At 49.4% G+C, this 15945-nt stretch overlaps 8 protein-coding genes across 8 annotated transcripts; 2 read left to right on the top strand and 6 right to left on the bottom strand.

Moving 5' to 3' along the window:
- Positions 1–2872: 2872 nt before the first annotated feature.
- Positions 2873–4242, bottom strand: LAESUDRAFT_721326 (uncharacterized protein). Its single transcript, XM_040907994.1, has 6 exons — positions 3957–4242; positions 3793–3901; positions 3656–3740; positions 3530–3598; positions 3331–3477; positions 2873–3276 (listed from the first exon to the last, which is right to left on the bottom strand). The coding sequence occupies exons 1-6, from the start codon at positions 4181–4183 to the stop codon at positions 3257–3259; spliced, it is 657 nt and encodes a 218-aa protein (XP_040768663.1). The 5' UTR covers positions 4184–4242; the 3' UTR covers positions 2873–3256.
- Positions 4243–5104: 862 nt separating this feature from the next.
- On the top strand, positions 5105–6916 carry LAESUDRAFT_644190 (uncharacterized protein; the record flags this gene model as incomplete). Its single annotated transcript, XM_040903840.1, has 5 exons — positions 5105–5323; positions 5373–5657; positions 5710–5747; positions 5796–6120; positions 6176–6916. 5 exons carry the CDS (start codon positions 5105–5107, stop codon positions 6914–6916), a joined length of 1608 nt encoding a protein of 535 aa, XP_040768664.1.
- Positions 6917–6959: 43 nt separating this feature from the next.
- LAESUDRAFT_721329 (uncharacterized protein) lies at positions 6960–7339 on the top strand. Its single transcript, XM_040907995.1, has one exon. It carries the CDS (start codon positions 6979–6981, stop codon positions 7216–7218), a length of 240 nt encoding a protein of 79 aa, XP_040768665.1. The 5' UTR covers positions 6960–6978; the 3' UTR covers positions 7219–7339.
- Positions 7340–7816: 477 nt separating this feature from the next.
- Positions 7817–10256, bottom strand: LAESUDRAFT_734641 (cytochrome P450; the record flags this gene model as incomplete). The annotated part of the gene is made up of 13 exons (XM_040910530.1): positions 7817–7982; positions 8036–8098; positions 8207–8293; positions 8349–8631; positions 8759–8990; positions 9042–9187; positions 9245–9350; positions 9403–9468; positions 9601–9620; positions 9672–9689; positions 9751–9862; positions 9922–10118; positions 10205–10256. The coding sequence occupies 13 exons, from the start codon at positions 10254–10256 to the stop codon at positions 7817–7819; spliced, it is 1548 nt and encodes a 515-aa protein (XP_040768666.1).
- Positions 10257–11143: 887 nt separating this feature from the next.
- Positions 11144–13017, bottom strand: LAESUDRAFT_809787 (uncharacterized protein). The gene is made up of 10 exons (XM_040914165.1): positions 12913–13017; positions 12482–12849; positions 12353–12416; positions 12220–12305; positions 11996–12153; positions 11922–11943; positions 11780–11861; positions 11691–11726; positions 11460–11632; positions 11144–11399 (listed from the first exon to the last, which is right to left on the bottom strand). The coding sequence occupies exons 2-10, from the start codon at positions 12713–12715 to the stop codon at positions 11292–11294; spliced, it is 963 nt and encodes a 320-aa protein (XP_040768667.1). The 5' UTR covers positions 12716–12849; positions 12913–13017; the 3' UTR covers positions 11144–11291.
- A 288-nt stretch (positions 13018–13305) lies between these two features.
- LAESUDRAFT_356384 (uncharacterized protein) lies at positions 13306–14783 on the bottom strand. The gene is made up of 8 exons (XM_040902152.1): positions 14335–14783; positions 14208–14271; positions 14076–14155; positions 13898–14013; positions 13829–13841; positions 13692–13773; positions 13494–13636; positions 13306–13439 (listed from the first exon to the last, which is right to left on the bottom strand). The coding sequence occupies exons 1-8, from the start codon at positions 14539–14541 to the stop codon at positions 13347–13349; spliced, it is 798 nt and encodes a 265-aa protein (XP_040768668.1). The 5' UTR covers positions 14542–14783; the 3' UTR covers positions 13306–13346.
- Positions 14456–15254, bottom strand: LAESUDRAFT_721333 (uncharacterized protein). Its single transcript, XM_040907996.1, has one exon. The coding sequence runs from the start codon at positions 15171–15173 to the stop codon at positions 14898–14900; it is 276 nt and encodes a 91-aa protein (XP_040768669.1). The 5' UTR covers positions 15174–15254; the 3' UTR covers positions 14456–14897.
- On the bottom strand, positions 15095–15773 carry LAESUDRAFT_721335 (uncharacterized protein). Its single transcript, XM_040907997.1, has 4 exons — positions 15748–15773; positions 15636–15685; positions 15413–15579; positions 15095–15358 (listed from the first exon to the last, which is right to left on the bottom strand). The coding sequence occupies exons 3-4, from the start codon at positions 15479–15481 to the stop codon at positions 15266–15268; spliced, it is 162 nt and encodes a 53-aa protein (XP_040768670.1). The 5' UTR covers positions 15482–15579; positions 15636–15685; positions 15748–15773; the 3' UTR covers positions 15095–15265.
- Positions 15774–15945: the final 172 nt, after the last annotated feature.

Consider the following 15945-nt stretch of genomic DNA (forward strand, 5'->3'; position numbering starts at 1 on the left):
ATCGCTGATATCGCCTCATCGTGTTCTACGGTGCTATATACGAGCTCCGAGAGCGATTGAAGTCACCTTATCCCTTATCCATAAAAGAGCATGTCGAACCCACATCACCGGTGAAAATCAGTTGGATGATGCCTAGCACCTAGTGGCACAGGATCGTTAGACTAAGCCAGAAGTGATCACGAATCCATCTGCAGCAGTATAAGGAGATGTTTGGCAGCATATCGAACTAGCAGCGAGAGCATGTTTTCCGTACTGTCTCATTCATCCCCGTCATCAAATTGTGTTTCTTGACGTGTCGGACAACCCGCCTTGATATGCCCGTCCTTCAAGACGATCTGTGGAGGATGATGGACGAACCGGCCATTATATATATCAGTGATAAGGCAGCTTGACATCTCCACTATAATCGGTAGCTGATATAGCAACGTGTGGATCATCGCGATGTCAACAGACTATGGGGCTTACTGTATGTGACGCTTTTTCTAGTTCCAAATCCAGCAAGAGGCAGGTCTTATTCGTGACTCGTGAGTCTAGCGTCTGACGTCGCCGACAGTCGCCCGCTGTTTTGTCGTCGCACTAGCACTCACAGCTCATAAACAGTGTCTACCAGAGACACGCGAAAAAATTGTCAGTTGATGATGATAGTATCATGCAATAGCTAAGCCCCTACCTGCAATGCCGCCTGCGTAATAAAAGGAATCCCGTCAAAACATCTGATTATAATATAGGGCATTGAACAGCATCGAACGTCGCTGAAGCAGTCACAAACTAGCAGAGTTGCATGACAAGTTGCACGAGAGCGACAAAGACTGAATAAGAAGGTTAACACATACTGCTCAAGAGGTCAAAATCATCCTGTTTTTCATCCTTTCCACCATTTGAATGCATAACAGAGCATAAGTGAACGTTTGAAAAGCCGATTGCCTTCATGCCACCGGTTTTGGACTACCTGGACCGGCCTGCCTGTTTGCTTCTCCAACATCTCGAAGATCCTCACGTCATGTGTGTCGCTGACGCTGATTATTTTAACGGTTCCCACGTCCTGTAATTTCATCAGGACAAATCGATGAGGTGACGGTGCCAGTGATGTGCTCAAACGGGGAATGAAGGATGCTGTCCAGGGATGTGGTGTTGAGGTCCTGCATCGAGGTTTGCACCGCTGTCTTTATCTGAGTTGCGACGTCGTCGCAAGAGTTGTGTAGAAGTCATTGACTGCAGTCTTGGCCACGAGCGATGTGCATCTGCACGCCGCAAAGGTGAGCTACAATATACGGTGGTTTCATCGGTTTTGACCGAAACCAACTTAGCGCACCGACCTCTGGCACTCTCGTGTGACTCAGTGAGTGAGCTCCTGTGGATCATCGAGAAGGGTCTGCGTCTTCCAGCTCGACAATTCCGAATAATCGAGCATTTCCCTAGGTATAGCCTGCGACCAACCTGCGACAAGTCACAAGCCCATGCGGTTAGGCTCACCTCATCATCTAAATCGTGTGAGTTGTTCATTCCAACAACTGTTGATACATTCTGTTTGAGCTGTAAACGGTTAAGACCACCATTTCTGACTATCGCGATGTTTGACTCCACTGGCAAAGTGCAACGCGCAACAGCCCTGGGATGGTTAGCTTACCTGATCGGGTTTTTGTGGGCCCATAGGCGTTTATCGGTTGCGATCTGATTGGTCCAAAGCACTGATGTCTTGTTGTGTCACGTTCGTTCACGTTCGTTCATCATGGAGAGTGAGATCGCTTGAACTTGCCGCGCTGATGACACAGAAATATTGTTTATCATCACTGGCTATCATTTGCTGATACTCCGGGTTGCTTAGTTCGTCACCGATCGCGCGCATCCGGTGGGTTACGCATAATCATGTTCGCTAATTGCGGAATGAGAACGATATCATCGTTCCGCATCGACTCATTGGTCTCTGTCGCCTCGTCGCATCATCTATTTCAATCGAAGACGTCACTGAGGTATGGTCCGTAGTAGCCTTAGGATATAGATGTTGTGGTTAATCATGACCAGTCCGTCATTCTTTGGTATGAAGTTCAATGTGATTCACCATCATAGAATTTAGCCGATAATGCCCGCAATTACTGTCGGACAACAACTCACACTACAACTAAGCTGTCTCGCCCAGACGGAGAGCTCGATGCACGCCGCCTGTCAACTGGATCTCGACATATTCCTTAGGCGACCCTCGCTTGGCAACTCCTGTTTATTAGTCCAATAGTCCTCGTCACGAGTGCACACATCAACAGTCAACGACTGCTGCGCAACACCTTACACAGTAGGCTCTTCAAAAGTTGCATGACTGCGGATACTAAATCTAGTAGCGGTGCATCGTGATTCGTATCCAACGTCAACGAGTATAAACAATGAAGCAAGATGATGTGATGTTGTGGCGTCAAGCTGCGACAGGAAGAATGATTGTGCAGAACACTGCAGATGTGTGCTATTTGCAGCTCTGATTGGGGAACCCGCAATGTCTCAACATCTATAGGCCTGTCGGCTCAATTCTACGGGTTGGCTGCGGAATTATCTATGAGCAACACCATCTGCTATCCACCCGTTCCTGCACAGCCTGGGACGCCCATTTCGAGCTTGTGTAGCACGTGAAGCACCTCGTCCTCCGGTGAGTTCATCCTATTAGGCGTCTTCGGGTTCCATGGAGTACTTGCGCATAGAGCAACTTTGTTGTTTCCCCTGTGCCTGATTGCACAATTGCGGCGTGCAACTTTACGGCTAGGGATCTCAAGCTTCAGGGGGAATATGACAGTCGTTAGGCGGTCTCTAGGCATAGCGATGGGAGGCTAGTCGTCAGCCGGCCTCTGGGCTATAGCAATGGGCTTCTGTCGGTTGGCACGAGCGGGCATTGAGCGCATGGTTGGTGTATCAGCAATCCACAATCTGCTACAGTTGTCCCTAAGATTCATTACTCAATACAAATAAACCCGGATTCGAGCCTCTGATTAGTGAGACGAGTATGTATGCCCACATGCTATATGGTGCAGCCGCATTGTAGTGTGTACAGTATTGACGCAGATCGGCGGAAAATCTGCGAGTGCCCGCATCGAAGCTGCACAACAGGATGTAGAAGGAATTCTCAGGCTGCTCCTTGTCCTGCACTCCTACCAGAGGAGAAGCTGGATATCGTGCCGTAGAGTGAGGTCTATCGAGCATGTAATCTTCTTGCCCCTGTACCATTGATTGACTTCAAAAAAGGTATCACAATCCATCCTACAGTCTTCACCACCTCTCAGGGTGCGTTCGTGACGTCTTCGTCATATTGCATATGAGCTCCTGAAACAGACGCAAGAGAATGATGCCCACCATCAAGCTCGTAGTCCTCCTCCTCTTCCGGCATTGCGGCGCGCTCATCATGCACGATCACCGACGATGTCTCGCGGAAGGGATTGCTGATCAAATATACGCTTGATTGATTGGTAGGCTCTCGACGATACAGATCGGTGATATCAGCTGTTTATGTTAGTCAAGCAGCTATTCATAGGTATGTGAAATACGTCATTACTTTCTGCAGTGCCGGATGCCGATGTCGATGTTCCAACGGCCACCTCGTTTGTCTCAGAGGAGACACCGGCTGTCATATTTGTTACTCCATCGATATAAGTCACCAGAATACTGGATGACAGCTTACCAGCAGCGTCATCGCCAGAATATGATTTATGGATTTTCGTCCGTGTTATCCGAACGTACTGGCTTCTGGCAGTACGTGAAGACTGCTGAGACAACTCGATCAACGTTAGTCGACGAGCGGGGAGAATTTAGACCTACCTGCATATCACAGTTCAGCTTCTTCGCGGTATTCTTATACGAGGAGATTGCATGACGACGTTGCCAGAGTCCGTGCTTTACGTATAGATTATCTCGAAATTGCTTAATTCTGCAGTGTCATGTGGTTTTTCAAAGTGTTAATCATTAAAAATAATGGAACGTACTCATCATACTTATCGTTCAAGCTTTCATGGATGTCCGGCGGCATGATTCTGACGGATGCCTCCAGTAGCTTGAGGCTGGATTCCTGATATTGATCGCCGTATTTGAGCTGGTTGATGGGCAGTCGATTCTTTATGACGCGCATGGCCGGCTTGCTGGCTGACACAATCGTCGCGAAGTCAGCGGCGGCATCGAGAGCGTTGAGAAAATCCTCGGTCAAATCAGACATGACGCGAGCTTAGAATCTGGGGCGAGGAGGGGCAATGGGTCTTGCAGTATCACCGTGCACTGATTTGTAGGTATTCAAGATCAGCACGCGCCTCCATTACAACCCGACTACGCATTTTAGGAACAATAGGCGATTCAAGGCCGTGCACGTTGAGATACGAATGTGAACGCCAACGCCACGAAACGTTTACGTACTCTTGGAAACAACTTGACAGGGAAGTCTTCTTAGCGATATCGGCACGTCCCGCTTTCCAGAACGAGCCGGTACTATCCATCAGCTCTTGTGTTTCTATGGTTTCTCCCTTTGTCCTCGCTATGAGTACCCACATTATGGGCTAACAGACATAATATTCGTTGAAGGACCTTGTACGCATCGAGCCAACGTCTGAATGAAGCTCATCATTTTGCTTCATTTAAAGCAACCGGGCATCGGACGACGCTCAAGGTGTTCCACGTCAGTGAATGCCCAGGCCTGATGGCAACAGAGCAACGTAGGTCGTCTCGAACGAGCTTTTCTTTTTTGACGAGCAACAGCCGTGCGGAGAAATTGCACCGATATATCAAAACCGATTGCCTTTGAGTCTCAGAGTATTGCAGCTACCGGTGCTGGACAGTAAGAGGCAGAGGCAGGCATGAGTTGAGCCGGGATGGGCTGGTTTTATGTAAATGGCGGCGCGGTGACTGCGACTGTTTGCTTCCGCGGCTGAAGCGCTCCGTTGACGCACGTGATCGATCGCTTTCTACTTGCGGATTAGTTGTTCGCGGATTAATTGTTTGATAATTGTCGCACAGCAACAGCCTACTTTGCGGCTCGGGAGCTCTTACGCGATTTATATTCCCTTGCTTCACTACTCTGGATGAAGGGACTTTTGCCCGTTGGCTCTCTGACTCTCAAGCCGGAGCGAATCGTCTCATCCGCGAAATGTCATCAGAAACCCCCATAGTTGACGTGGCGGATGAAGCGTCAGATGCCCAATTTCCTGGGAAACTGCGCAAAGGCGAGCTGTACTGGCGCGATCGTCAACCATGGCTTCAGGAGCATGGTTATATGCTTCGGCCAAGATATAGACCAGATTGGAAACCGTCTTGGATTGGTACGAAGAGATCATGGATAATCTCTGAAGACGGTGTTTCGCCGTCGGTGAGTTCCCTCTTGCGCACGCAAATGCAGATCATTGATACACATACAGCACCATGCAATTCTCGATGCTACCCGTATCGCGGACGGGAGGATTGTTACACTCAAGAGGATATCGAGGTCAATACATCCTCACGAGGCGGAGATCGGTCAGCTTTTCTCCTCTCCACCACTCGCATCAGACACACGCAATCACTGCGTCCCCCTATTCGAAGTCCTTCAGGACCCAATAAAAGAGGATATGTCAATTCTGGTCATGCCTCTGCTGAGAAAGTACAACGATCCCCGTTTCGGGACAATAGGAGAGGCAGTAGAATTCTTTAGACAGCTGTTCGAGGTGAGGTAATTCCATTATTCTCCGTTCGATCACAGCCCTGATGTCATTACAGGGTCTGCAGTTTATGCATAAACAGCATGTTGCTCATCGGTAGGCCCATGGGACATTCGTTGTTCAATCGCTGATGCGGCTCTTAAGCGACATCATGCGGCTGAACGTCATGCTGGACCCTCAAGCAATGTATCTACAGCTATATCACCCGAATTTCTGTGATAAGAAGCTCGACATGAGCGGAAATGCCAAGCATTATACCCGCACTGAACGACCAACAAGGTATTACCTTACTGACTTCGGTCTTTCGAGGAAATACGATCCGAGCGCTGGTCCTCCCAACGAATACCCAATCATTGGCGGTGATCGAACTGTCCCTGAATTCCAACGCGAACGGATGAACGAAGCATGCAATCCATTCCCTACTGATATATACTGCACTGGCAATCTCATACGAGAGGATTTTTTGAGGGTAAGTCCGAAGAAGATTGCGAACCTTTCGTGTCCTGATTGCGAAATTCCATTAGAAATACTATGGTCTTGAGTTCATGGAAAAGCTTATCGAAGACATGGTACAGGACGATCCTGCAAAGCGTCCTACGATCGACGATGTCGTCTCTCGCTTCGATGAAATTCGCAATTCTTTGAAACGATCGACATTACGCTCGCGTCTAGTAGCCAAAAACGAGGATGTGATTATTCGCGTGTTGATGGGCTTACAGCATGCCTTCCGTACAACTTCGTTCGTTGTCAGAAGATTACCTGCAATCCCCACCCCTTCCGAATCGACGTCTATTCATGCGACATCTGCTAAGTCCGTCATTTTCAACGAGTCTACGCCTTCAGAAGCGCGTGCATCTGATCTCGCTGCTGCAGCCTCCGTCGCACCTAATCCACCTCTCTTTACTGCGCCCACTGCTCCGGAGCGGCCACCTTACGACGTCACTCTCGATGCCAAGGTCCCAGTTACGGAAGCAAAGCACACTCTTTCCGATTTTTCAGCGTCGAGCCTTGCTGAGCACACTGTATCAGGATGCCAGCGGTCGCCCTACGATATCACTCTGGTGGATGCTAAGCTGGAAGCGAAGTCAGAGCGTGTTATTCCCGATACTCGCGTGTTAGCTTCTGCCGGACCCGTCACTACGGAGTCAGATCATGAGCCCATTCCTCTCGATCTTACCGCTGCTGAGAAGTCGTCTCCCCACTTTGTGCCTTCCGATGCGCCTCCTCCCCAGCCGGTCATTGCCGACTTAGTCACTTCTGCTTGATATTCATGTCATGAGCGAAGAGATTTAACTCCGTTCGCGTTGATTCCACGCATTCTTGGCCGATGCCCGCCGATGTCATTCTTCCTGGACTCGCAACCGCTGGCACCACTCTTTCTGAGCATGCCTCTACTGAAGTCATTCCTTTTTGGACCGCCTCCGCTGACAACCGGGGACGTCAAGACGTATTTACTCGACTGTCGACCTCTATATCTCAATTGGTCTTGGGTTCCTCGATACCGTATATTTCGGACAGCCTACTATCCTATTTCATTGTCAGTCAAGCACTTTATCTGAATAAGTGAATCGCCCTATCCTTGTCACTGCAGTCTGTATGGTATCTCTGCTTTGCCACTGCCGTTGCATTGTGCTATCGCAGTTGCGTTATTACATAGTTTCTTCAATTGTGCATACGCTGACGCCTAGTTTCCGAAGAGCAATGAATAACATACGATTGGGATGTGAACTGCTGATATCGGCAGCAGCGTAAATTCATTTATTACCAAAAAATGAAAGCCTTGATACCGTTCTAGCCGGGGATGTGATGGTCCCAAAATTTTGCTATCACAGCCGTCAAACTGCTTCTACCCATCAGAATTAAGAGTAAGAAGACATATGCCGGCATTGCCCATGCACACTGGGATTCGAGCTCAATGTGCATGGCTGGAAGCTAACGGAAAATTGGACCAGTTCTGAAACAAAAACAATAACGTATGGTGGATTTTAGCACAGTGTTTGCAAACAGGGCGTAACTAAATTATGATCGTATAAATGACACCAACTTGACAGATTGATGAATGGCGCCTTTTCGACGAGAGCCCGCTAGTTTCGGTTCCAGACACCTTTCAGCGGAAATAATGTACTTCGCGATAGATCCACGTCGACAACACCGATCGCTGGCTTTCATGCTCGACGGGGTCTGATTATCATAGGCATCTGCGTGCCTTTCTCCGTCTCACTTCGAATGATCGGACGTCGCACAACCGTAGACTTCACTACGACCTCATCCGCGGGTATTGCAAGCTTGAACTCGAACGCGCGGACGAGGGTCAAGATCAATGCTTTGATCCTAGTGAACGTTGTAAAGACGAGGTAATCCTGAGTTGAGGACATCGGGCTTACTCAATGATGGCAAAACGATAACCTATACATCCACGCGGCCCACCAAGGAATGTCATCAAGTCACTCCAGGAATAGAGTGCGCGGCATCCGGAACGGCCTTCCAACGATCGGGTCTGCGTGCGAGAGTACATAGAAGACCCAAGTATGGGAAGCAAGTGACTTGGCACGTACTTAAATTCCAGGGCGTCATCGCCCCATATCGTCTTTGCCCTGTTCAATGCCAGAAGAGGTATATCTATCGTTGTCCCCTTCGGAACGCTGCCACACATGCCAAGTCAGCATGGGGACTGTATTGCACGTCCTGATATCTTACTCGATTCTATCGCGCGGTTTCCCATGCACATCGACGAACGGTTTCTGAAGAGGGATGGTGTCATCCTTGACCGCAACCCTGAGGCTAGAAGGAACGGGGGCGTGTAGCCGCAGAGTCTCGCGAACGACAAGGTCGAGAAAGGGCAGCGCTTGAAGCTCGTCCATGGATGGGCCGTCGGTGGGAACTTCGCTTAACTCGGCATATAACTTCTCCTGAGTTTCAAGATTCTGTGTCAGCGCATATAGGCACCACATCGCCCCGTTTGCAGTTGTTTCATATCCAGCTGTCAGAAAACTGGCAAGCAAAGGTGAGATTATGGACGATAGTGGCGCACAATCACTGCGTACGTCGGTATCTCTGATACAGGTTTATTAGCACCGGCAAGGATTAGATCAGAGGGCATCACGCACGAGTGAGTACTTCGTCATCAGTGAGCCTCTGGTCTACAGGAATACCCGTTGCCATATTTGCTTTCAATAACAAGGCCAACAGATCACGGCCTGCGAAATTCAGGCGCATTGCACCGGCTTTCTCGCCTTCTACCGTAGCCTCCAGTATGCGCTTCTTCTCCACAAGCAGCTGCGCACCGATACGATAGATCGTCGCTTTGGCTGCAGCGAGGCGCCTTGTTCTCTCCGTGGGCTACAAATATAGATCAGGTGGGTACATGACCGACGAACGGCCGGTACTTACGAGGTATCGAAGAGGCGGAAGGAGAAATTGGAGCACAGTTAAGAATAATGGTTTCCCGCTCGGCGGGCCGAAGATTGCTTGAAAAGCGTCAGCGAGCTCATTGAATTTCCCATCACGTCGCAGCAGATCAAATTCGTGATCAAATCCTCAATAGGTAATTCAGTTCATGGCGTAAAGGTCAACCAAGAACAGGAGGCTTTCACCTGCAGAGCCCATGACATCCAGTGTCATTTTGGACAACCCATTCAGCACGTCGAGGCGGGCGCCTTGTGCGTCGTCGGAGATTTCGTCGAGCCACATATTACGCAGCTATGAACAACTGTTGTCAAAGGATCATACTACGACGCAGGTTTCTCCGTACCTGAATGGCTCTGTCCACGAATATCTCGGTGAAGTTCCTCAGCTGGACTGGCCCGAATGCTGGATTCTGTGCAATCTATCTTGGAGGCAGCTAGTATCAATGCGCGTGATCGCATACCAGAATTCGTCTCTAAATTGACATGTGGCGCAATCGTAATGAGTCAACCGTGTGAAGTGACATGTTCAAGCACTGCCTGACCTGTTTGCGATGTTGCTCTCCTTAAAGTGTTTGAGCTCTGCACTTCAGCAAGGTTCCCGGGAAACACTGACCTTCGACTACTACTACACCTGAAAAACAACGCAAATATGATTTGCGATCGCGGATACGAATCCCATGTCGACTTCCCACTGCCAATGGCCTCAGCTATCATGTATCGAGCGAGCGCCGGCTTGTGATAATCCTGAGAATGAGTGAGGATATGATTGATAGCCCTAGGGTCAACAGTGTAGAGATAGTCTTGCTAATGTGGTCAAGCTGAAGTGAGCGTACATCTCGGAGATACGAGGAGATGAAACCAACGTTGAGCCAGCCCTTGTACTTGATTGTCTCTCCGTACTGCTCTACCCACATCTCTTGCATACGAACGCTTCCGGTATCGAATATCTGACGCAGATTGCCATAGATCCGACTAGGGCTTGCTGGTCCCCGCAGCGAACGCAGAGAAGAAAATTGAGGCTGAAAGACAACGACATAAAGCTTGTAGAGAGCATACGCCGCTAAGATAGCGGAGACTATTTCCGCAGCTGAAGAAGGACGGGCGATAGGTAAGGTGTCCTCACCGAAGGCTGCAAGCGACCCTCACCTGTCTCGATCTGCATCTCGGTATCGTTGGGCAGTGAAAGTACACGGCTCATGAGAGAAGAGAGTAAATCACAGCTGGTGGCGCCATTTCTGATAAGCTGACCATACCGCTAGGCAGAAAGGGATCGCAACTGCCAGGTGCTCGTTGCGGATCTGAGACCGGGTTTCGCGGAAATGACAAGCGCCCAAAAGCATTGGTTCGGTTTAGTAATTATCAGCCGCCACTTCAAGTTGCCCTAAAATCTCTATCCAAAGGTCGCGAAACATTTCTTGCATCAGAAATCACTGCACGCGAGACTGCCCCTGTAATATGATCCTTGGGTTTGAACGCACACGCAAACATCGACATCTACTTCTTTCCGGAGACCCGTCGGTGCCATACTGCCTGAGGCTGCGCTTACGAGCGTAGCAACGTAACATTACAAGGGTTAGGTGCTTCGTTAATCTCACATCGTGCCAGTAGCCACGGTTGCATATTGCGAGCTTTCGAGCTAGTGATAAACATAAACCTTTGCTCTGCTGAAAACTACCGGAGTCTCTGCAATGCCGACAACTTGGAGCATCTAGTCCACCTCCAGTTTCAAATTCTCTGCAAGCGGCGCGATGCTTCGTACAACGTGTGGGAGAAAAATCAGTAGATGAATATACGGACCACTCGGTGATGATTCCAGGATCCCGCACATAGGCGATGACTCACAGGAAACTTGCACGAATTTATAGTTTTTTCTTCTTCTTCAATCCGTCATGACTTCGGAAGCAGGCAATTATGGGCCTGACTCGGCAGTAGTACAACAGACTGCTGGCCAGCATCCACCGGCTCGATAGTGGCGAACGACGGTCTCCGTACACAACGGATATGGTGTCGCGTAATCGGGACCGTTATCTATCCACACTAGGAATCGTTCAGCGTGGATGCATATTTACGTGGCATGAACATGGTAACATATCATACTGACGACACTTAACAGGGACAGTGAGGTGAAAAGAATAATAGCATTGACGATGAGAGCCAGAGGCTCACAATTGTGGTACGTACAGGACAATCAAGCACGCTTTCAAAGCGATGGACGAGTAATTGCAGAGGAACATCAGAATCTCGGAGGCCTGTTCTGAGAATATGCGCGCATGCACTCCCTCAAGACAATGTAGACCGAACGCGCAGACTGGAGATTGGCGTCTCGGGGTCCAGATTGACGCTTTGCAACAGCAGGATGCATAAGCACGGCACAGTTGACAATTGTTTTGAAGTCACGTACGATTGTCGCTCGCGCGAGCTCCAAATCTACTGTCAGGTCCTCACATGCAGCATCCACGACATTCCAGACATCGTGGAAGACGGAGAGTCTGCTGGTGAGATCGTCGATGTTGTCTCTGATATCAGAGGTAGTCGTGACTCTCGCTTTTGCCTGTGCGTCGGTCATTCGAGAGTCTGTCGAACAGGTGAGATCCGTTGGTCAAGACGGTAATGCATCAGGTCCGACACGCACTCGGCAACTCATCCATCTCGATCACGATCTGAACAACTGTGGCTCTAAGAATCAGGCAGCAGGTAACATGAAGTTGCATGATTCCTCACTGCATGAGACACGTATTCTCTTGATGCGCATGGCTGTAGATCTAATCACGTTGATCATCTCATTCAGCAACTTCTGCAATGCCTACGAGCATAATCAAGTTCTGCTCCACCATAAGCGTGGTGAGCTCACTAGCTAACGTACCTGCCACACATTCATCAGAAGACTGCAAAGGGAAGAATTAGTCGGTAAATAATTTGTTATTGCGACGAGCTCACTGCTCCAAACCAGTCCAGATGTGCGCCCAGATATTCGACGGCTCAGCATGTTGACGTAAGGCGCCCGCGATCTTCAGCTTGAAAGCCTCGATGGTTTCGCCAACCTGAATGAACTCGTTCGCCGTGCTTCGTGCAGCCGCCTTATGAATCTGTACAGCCTGCATTCAAGTTCGCTGTGAGCATCGAAGGGCCTGGGCGAGCAGTGGCCTTCCACATAGACATACATCGCGAAACTTGCCAATCATAAATATCTTCCCCTGTACAGACATCCCGTCTGATTGGGACAATGGTCTGATCACTTCGTCAAAGTCTGATGGCCTATGAGGTCCATAGTCCAGCAGTTTGTGCGGAGCTTACTGGTTAGAAAGCTGGCGCATCTTCCCGCGTTCTGAACTGAAGAACGGTGGAGCCTTCGGTGTTGCTACCGACCATGGAGGACCGCCTCAGATCATTCATACAGATTGTCAACGTCAAAGAGCAACTAACCTGACTCAGAGTACTCCATTCCTCATAGAGTGGATGATGCTGTCCAATCTGATCCAGAGATTCCAGCTGGTTGGCGACGGAGTTGAACAACCTCTGTACTTCCGCATGGTCATTGGCTAACGAAGCGAAATGCTCCTTCAATCGAGTGATGGAATCCTTCTCGACCGTCGGAGTGTAAGGAGGAGGAGGACGGGCTGTGGAGGGGGTGACTGCAATGGCATCTGACATAGACATGTCGGAGAACAAGACAACGAGGTGCGAGGCGACCCGTGCCTGCCTTTATCGCTTCCCAGTGCCATGCGGAGAGGTCGAAGCTATACACGCTGACTTGGACACGCGCCGCCAGAGCACTGACGCGTTGCCGATAAGTGGGGCATGCAGCAAACGTTTCCTCGAATTCAGAACCTGTCGCTCAATTTGTATAATTACAGTTTCGTATCATCGACCTCAGGCTGTGATCGACGTCGAGAGGCAGCCAAGTCTTACCAGCCAGTCAAGCTCGTGCCATCGGCAGCGATACCGGCGTCTGCCAGGGGATAGTTGTCACAGCCAGACTCAGCATCACGTTCTCTCTCTCGACTCTGATGAGGCTCAATGAGCTGGTAAGTACGATCCTACCTGTGATTGGGCCCAGCCTGAGTCCATCGATCCTACAGAAGTGCCAGTGTGGAGTTGACCAGATGTTCAGTGCAATCGTCGCGGCTCTTTTCGAAGCGCTTTCGAGTGTCCCGTAGGACCTCGCCGAAAATGCAACTGGACCATCATTGCGTTGCGCATTTCTGACGCACAAGAAGGCATTGAATTGAACAACGTAGTACGTAGGAAAATGATATGGCACATGAGTCAACTCAGTCAATCACGAAGTTCAATCTGTACTGTAAGCGGACATGCACTCATACAAAACCATGCACGACGATCTTGCAGCTTTGAGGTGAACGTCGAAACCTTCGGGGTCGTTCTGCAGCATGCGAGCTTATAAGCCTCGTGCAAGAGTGAGATAACTCACACTCACGGCCACCGAACAGGCTGCTGCCAAAGCGTCAAGTAGATATGCGTATTTCATATCCAGGACCTTCCACGTTTTCACGGTCTTTGACAGTGGGCCCTCTATATTGTGGTGCGTATTGACGTGCGCGCATTCACAAGCATCGCAGTCTGCAATGATGTCAAAACAGGTGACAACCTGCAAGAGAATGTGATCCAAACTTACACCCGATTCCACGCATTCCAAAAACACGCGACGTTACCCATTCTATCATGCTGAGCAAAATATCTAGCAATCTATCCAAGGCCTAAAACGCAATAAGTTGCTATGTTGTTAAATCACCAAAAAACGGAGAAACTCACATCGACGGCAGAGCTGTGATAGACAAATGGCTCAACGATGAAGACACTAGTCACAAAGATGCAGCTCACTGTGCTAATCTTGTCCCAAAGTCTGGTGTACGCAGTCTGAATTCCTTGACAGCTTCACCTAGCTGTTCAATCCTCACGGCTATACCATGTGCTTTGAGCCTGTGGCCTTCGAGTGCCTATATTCATGCATTGCATCAGTATTTTCAGTGTAGGTCAATCTGCCAAGACGACCGCATACTTGGTTGAAATTGACCATGTCCTTCATGTTGATTTCAGGCGTAGAAGTACATTGCCATATTGTCATGTTCTTTTGAAGAGCTGATCAATTGTCAGCTATCCGCCGGGGACGCCAGGCATAAGTGAAAACGACCTTGAAGACATCCCGCGCTTACACCAGCGTTTTGTACCGAGTCGCGGAAAATTTGATCATGTCTCTGGTGCGTTCAGAACGAACAATATAAATGAATATTTTCCTCTGTATACGAAGGTTCACTGACGCGCTGCAAAATGGACCATTCTTGGCAGAGTGGATGATCGCGACCATCATGCTCCGCGGTCTCGAGCTCCCGGGCGACGTAGTGAAACAGCCGTCGGATCCACTCATGCCTTTCAGAAAGTGTGGACATTTCAACCAGGGGTGTCAGGTCAGGAGCATTATTCTGCGCTGGACGTTGCTGAGATGTGTTGCTTTGAGCCGCGCCCATGATGAGAGCAAGGCAAAGCAACGAGGAGCGCCTTAGTATCGCGCTCCAGTTTATTAAAGTTGAGACGCCATGCGATTAGAAGCACCGTAGCGCAGCATGCCCGACGCCGCAGCATGTGCCAAAGAAAGCGAAGAATGGCAATCGATTTAACACTCGCACCGGTATGGCAGCAGTACGTACATATTCACCTTGACGGGACTCACTCCACGTCAAACTGAGCAACAGCGAGGCGCGAACGCATGGCAAGCGCCGACATCTATGATAATGCAACGAAGACTCACAACAAGCCGATACAGGACAAGCGGGACAAGACATGCTATGATAGCGAGGGATGGGTGGATTCGTAGGCCCACGGATTAGAATACCGGCGGCCTGTTCTGTGCATATGCACGCATACATTCGATCAAGACGCCGTAGACCGATCGCGCAGACCCAAGATTGGCTTCGTACGGAGCTGGCTGGGTCTGAAGAAGGAAAGAATGCATTAGCACGAGGTGGCGGCAGAGCAGACCAAGATTACGTACAATGGTACTTTCCGCTTGTCCGAGATCTACTATTAGATCCTCGCATGCAGCATCCACGACATCCCACATATGGTAGCACCTCGACGCAGCTGCTGGATTGTCTTTCATTACAGTTTTGTGACGCACAAGAAGACATCGAATTGAACAACGTAGTACGTAGGAAAAGGATATACATGAGTCAACTCCCTCGCTCACGAAGCTCATTCTGTACTGTAAGTGGACATGCACTTATACAAAACCGTGCACGACGATCCTGCATCTTTGAGGTAAACATCGGAACGTTCGGAGTCGTTCTGCAGCATGAAAACTTATAAGCCTCGTACAAGAGCGAGATGACTTGCACTCACGACCACCGAACGGGCTACCGCCAAAGAGCTAAGTAAACGTGCATATGTCACGTCCAGGGCTTTCCACATTTTCACTGTCTTTGACAGTAGGCCCTCTATCCTACCGAGCTTCTCTCGATCAACGTTGGGGTGCGTGCTGATATGCACATACCCACTAGAACCGCAGTCTGCAATAATATAAAAATCAGGCGACGACCTACAAGAGAATGTGATGCGATCTTACACCCGGTTCCGTGCGTTCCAAAAACATGCGAAGTCACCCATTTTATCACGCTGAGCAATGTATTAAGCAATGCCTCAAAAGCAACAAGTTGCTATGCTGTTGATTCACGAACAAACGGAGAAATTCACGTCGATGGCGGAGCTGTCATTGACAGATCGCTCTCAACGATGAACACACTAGTCACAAAGATGCAACTCACCATGCCAATCTGGTCCAGAAGCCTGGTATATGCATTTTGAACTGCTTGATGTCTTCACCTAGCTCCTCGAAGCTCACGGCTATAACATGTGCTTCGAGCCTGTGTCTTTCG

This window comes from Laetiporus sulphureus (assembly GCF_001632365.1).
Source record: "Laetiporus sulphureus 93-53 unplaced genomic scaffold LAESUscaffold_4, whole genome shotgun sequence".
Classification (NCBI taxonomy): domain Eukaryota; kingdom Fungi; phylum Basidiomycota; class Agaricomycetes; order Polyporales; family Laetiporaceae; genus Laetiporus; species Laetiporus sulphureus.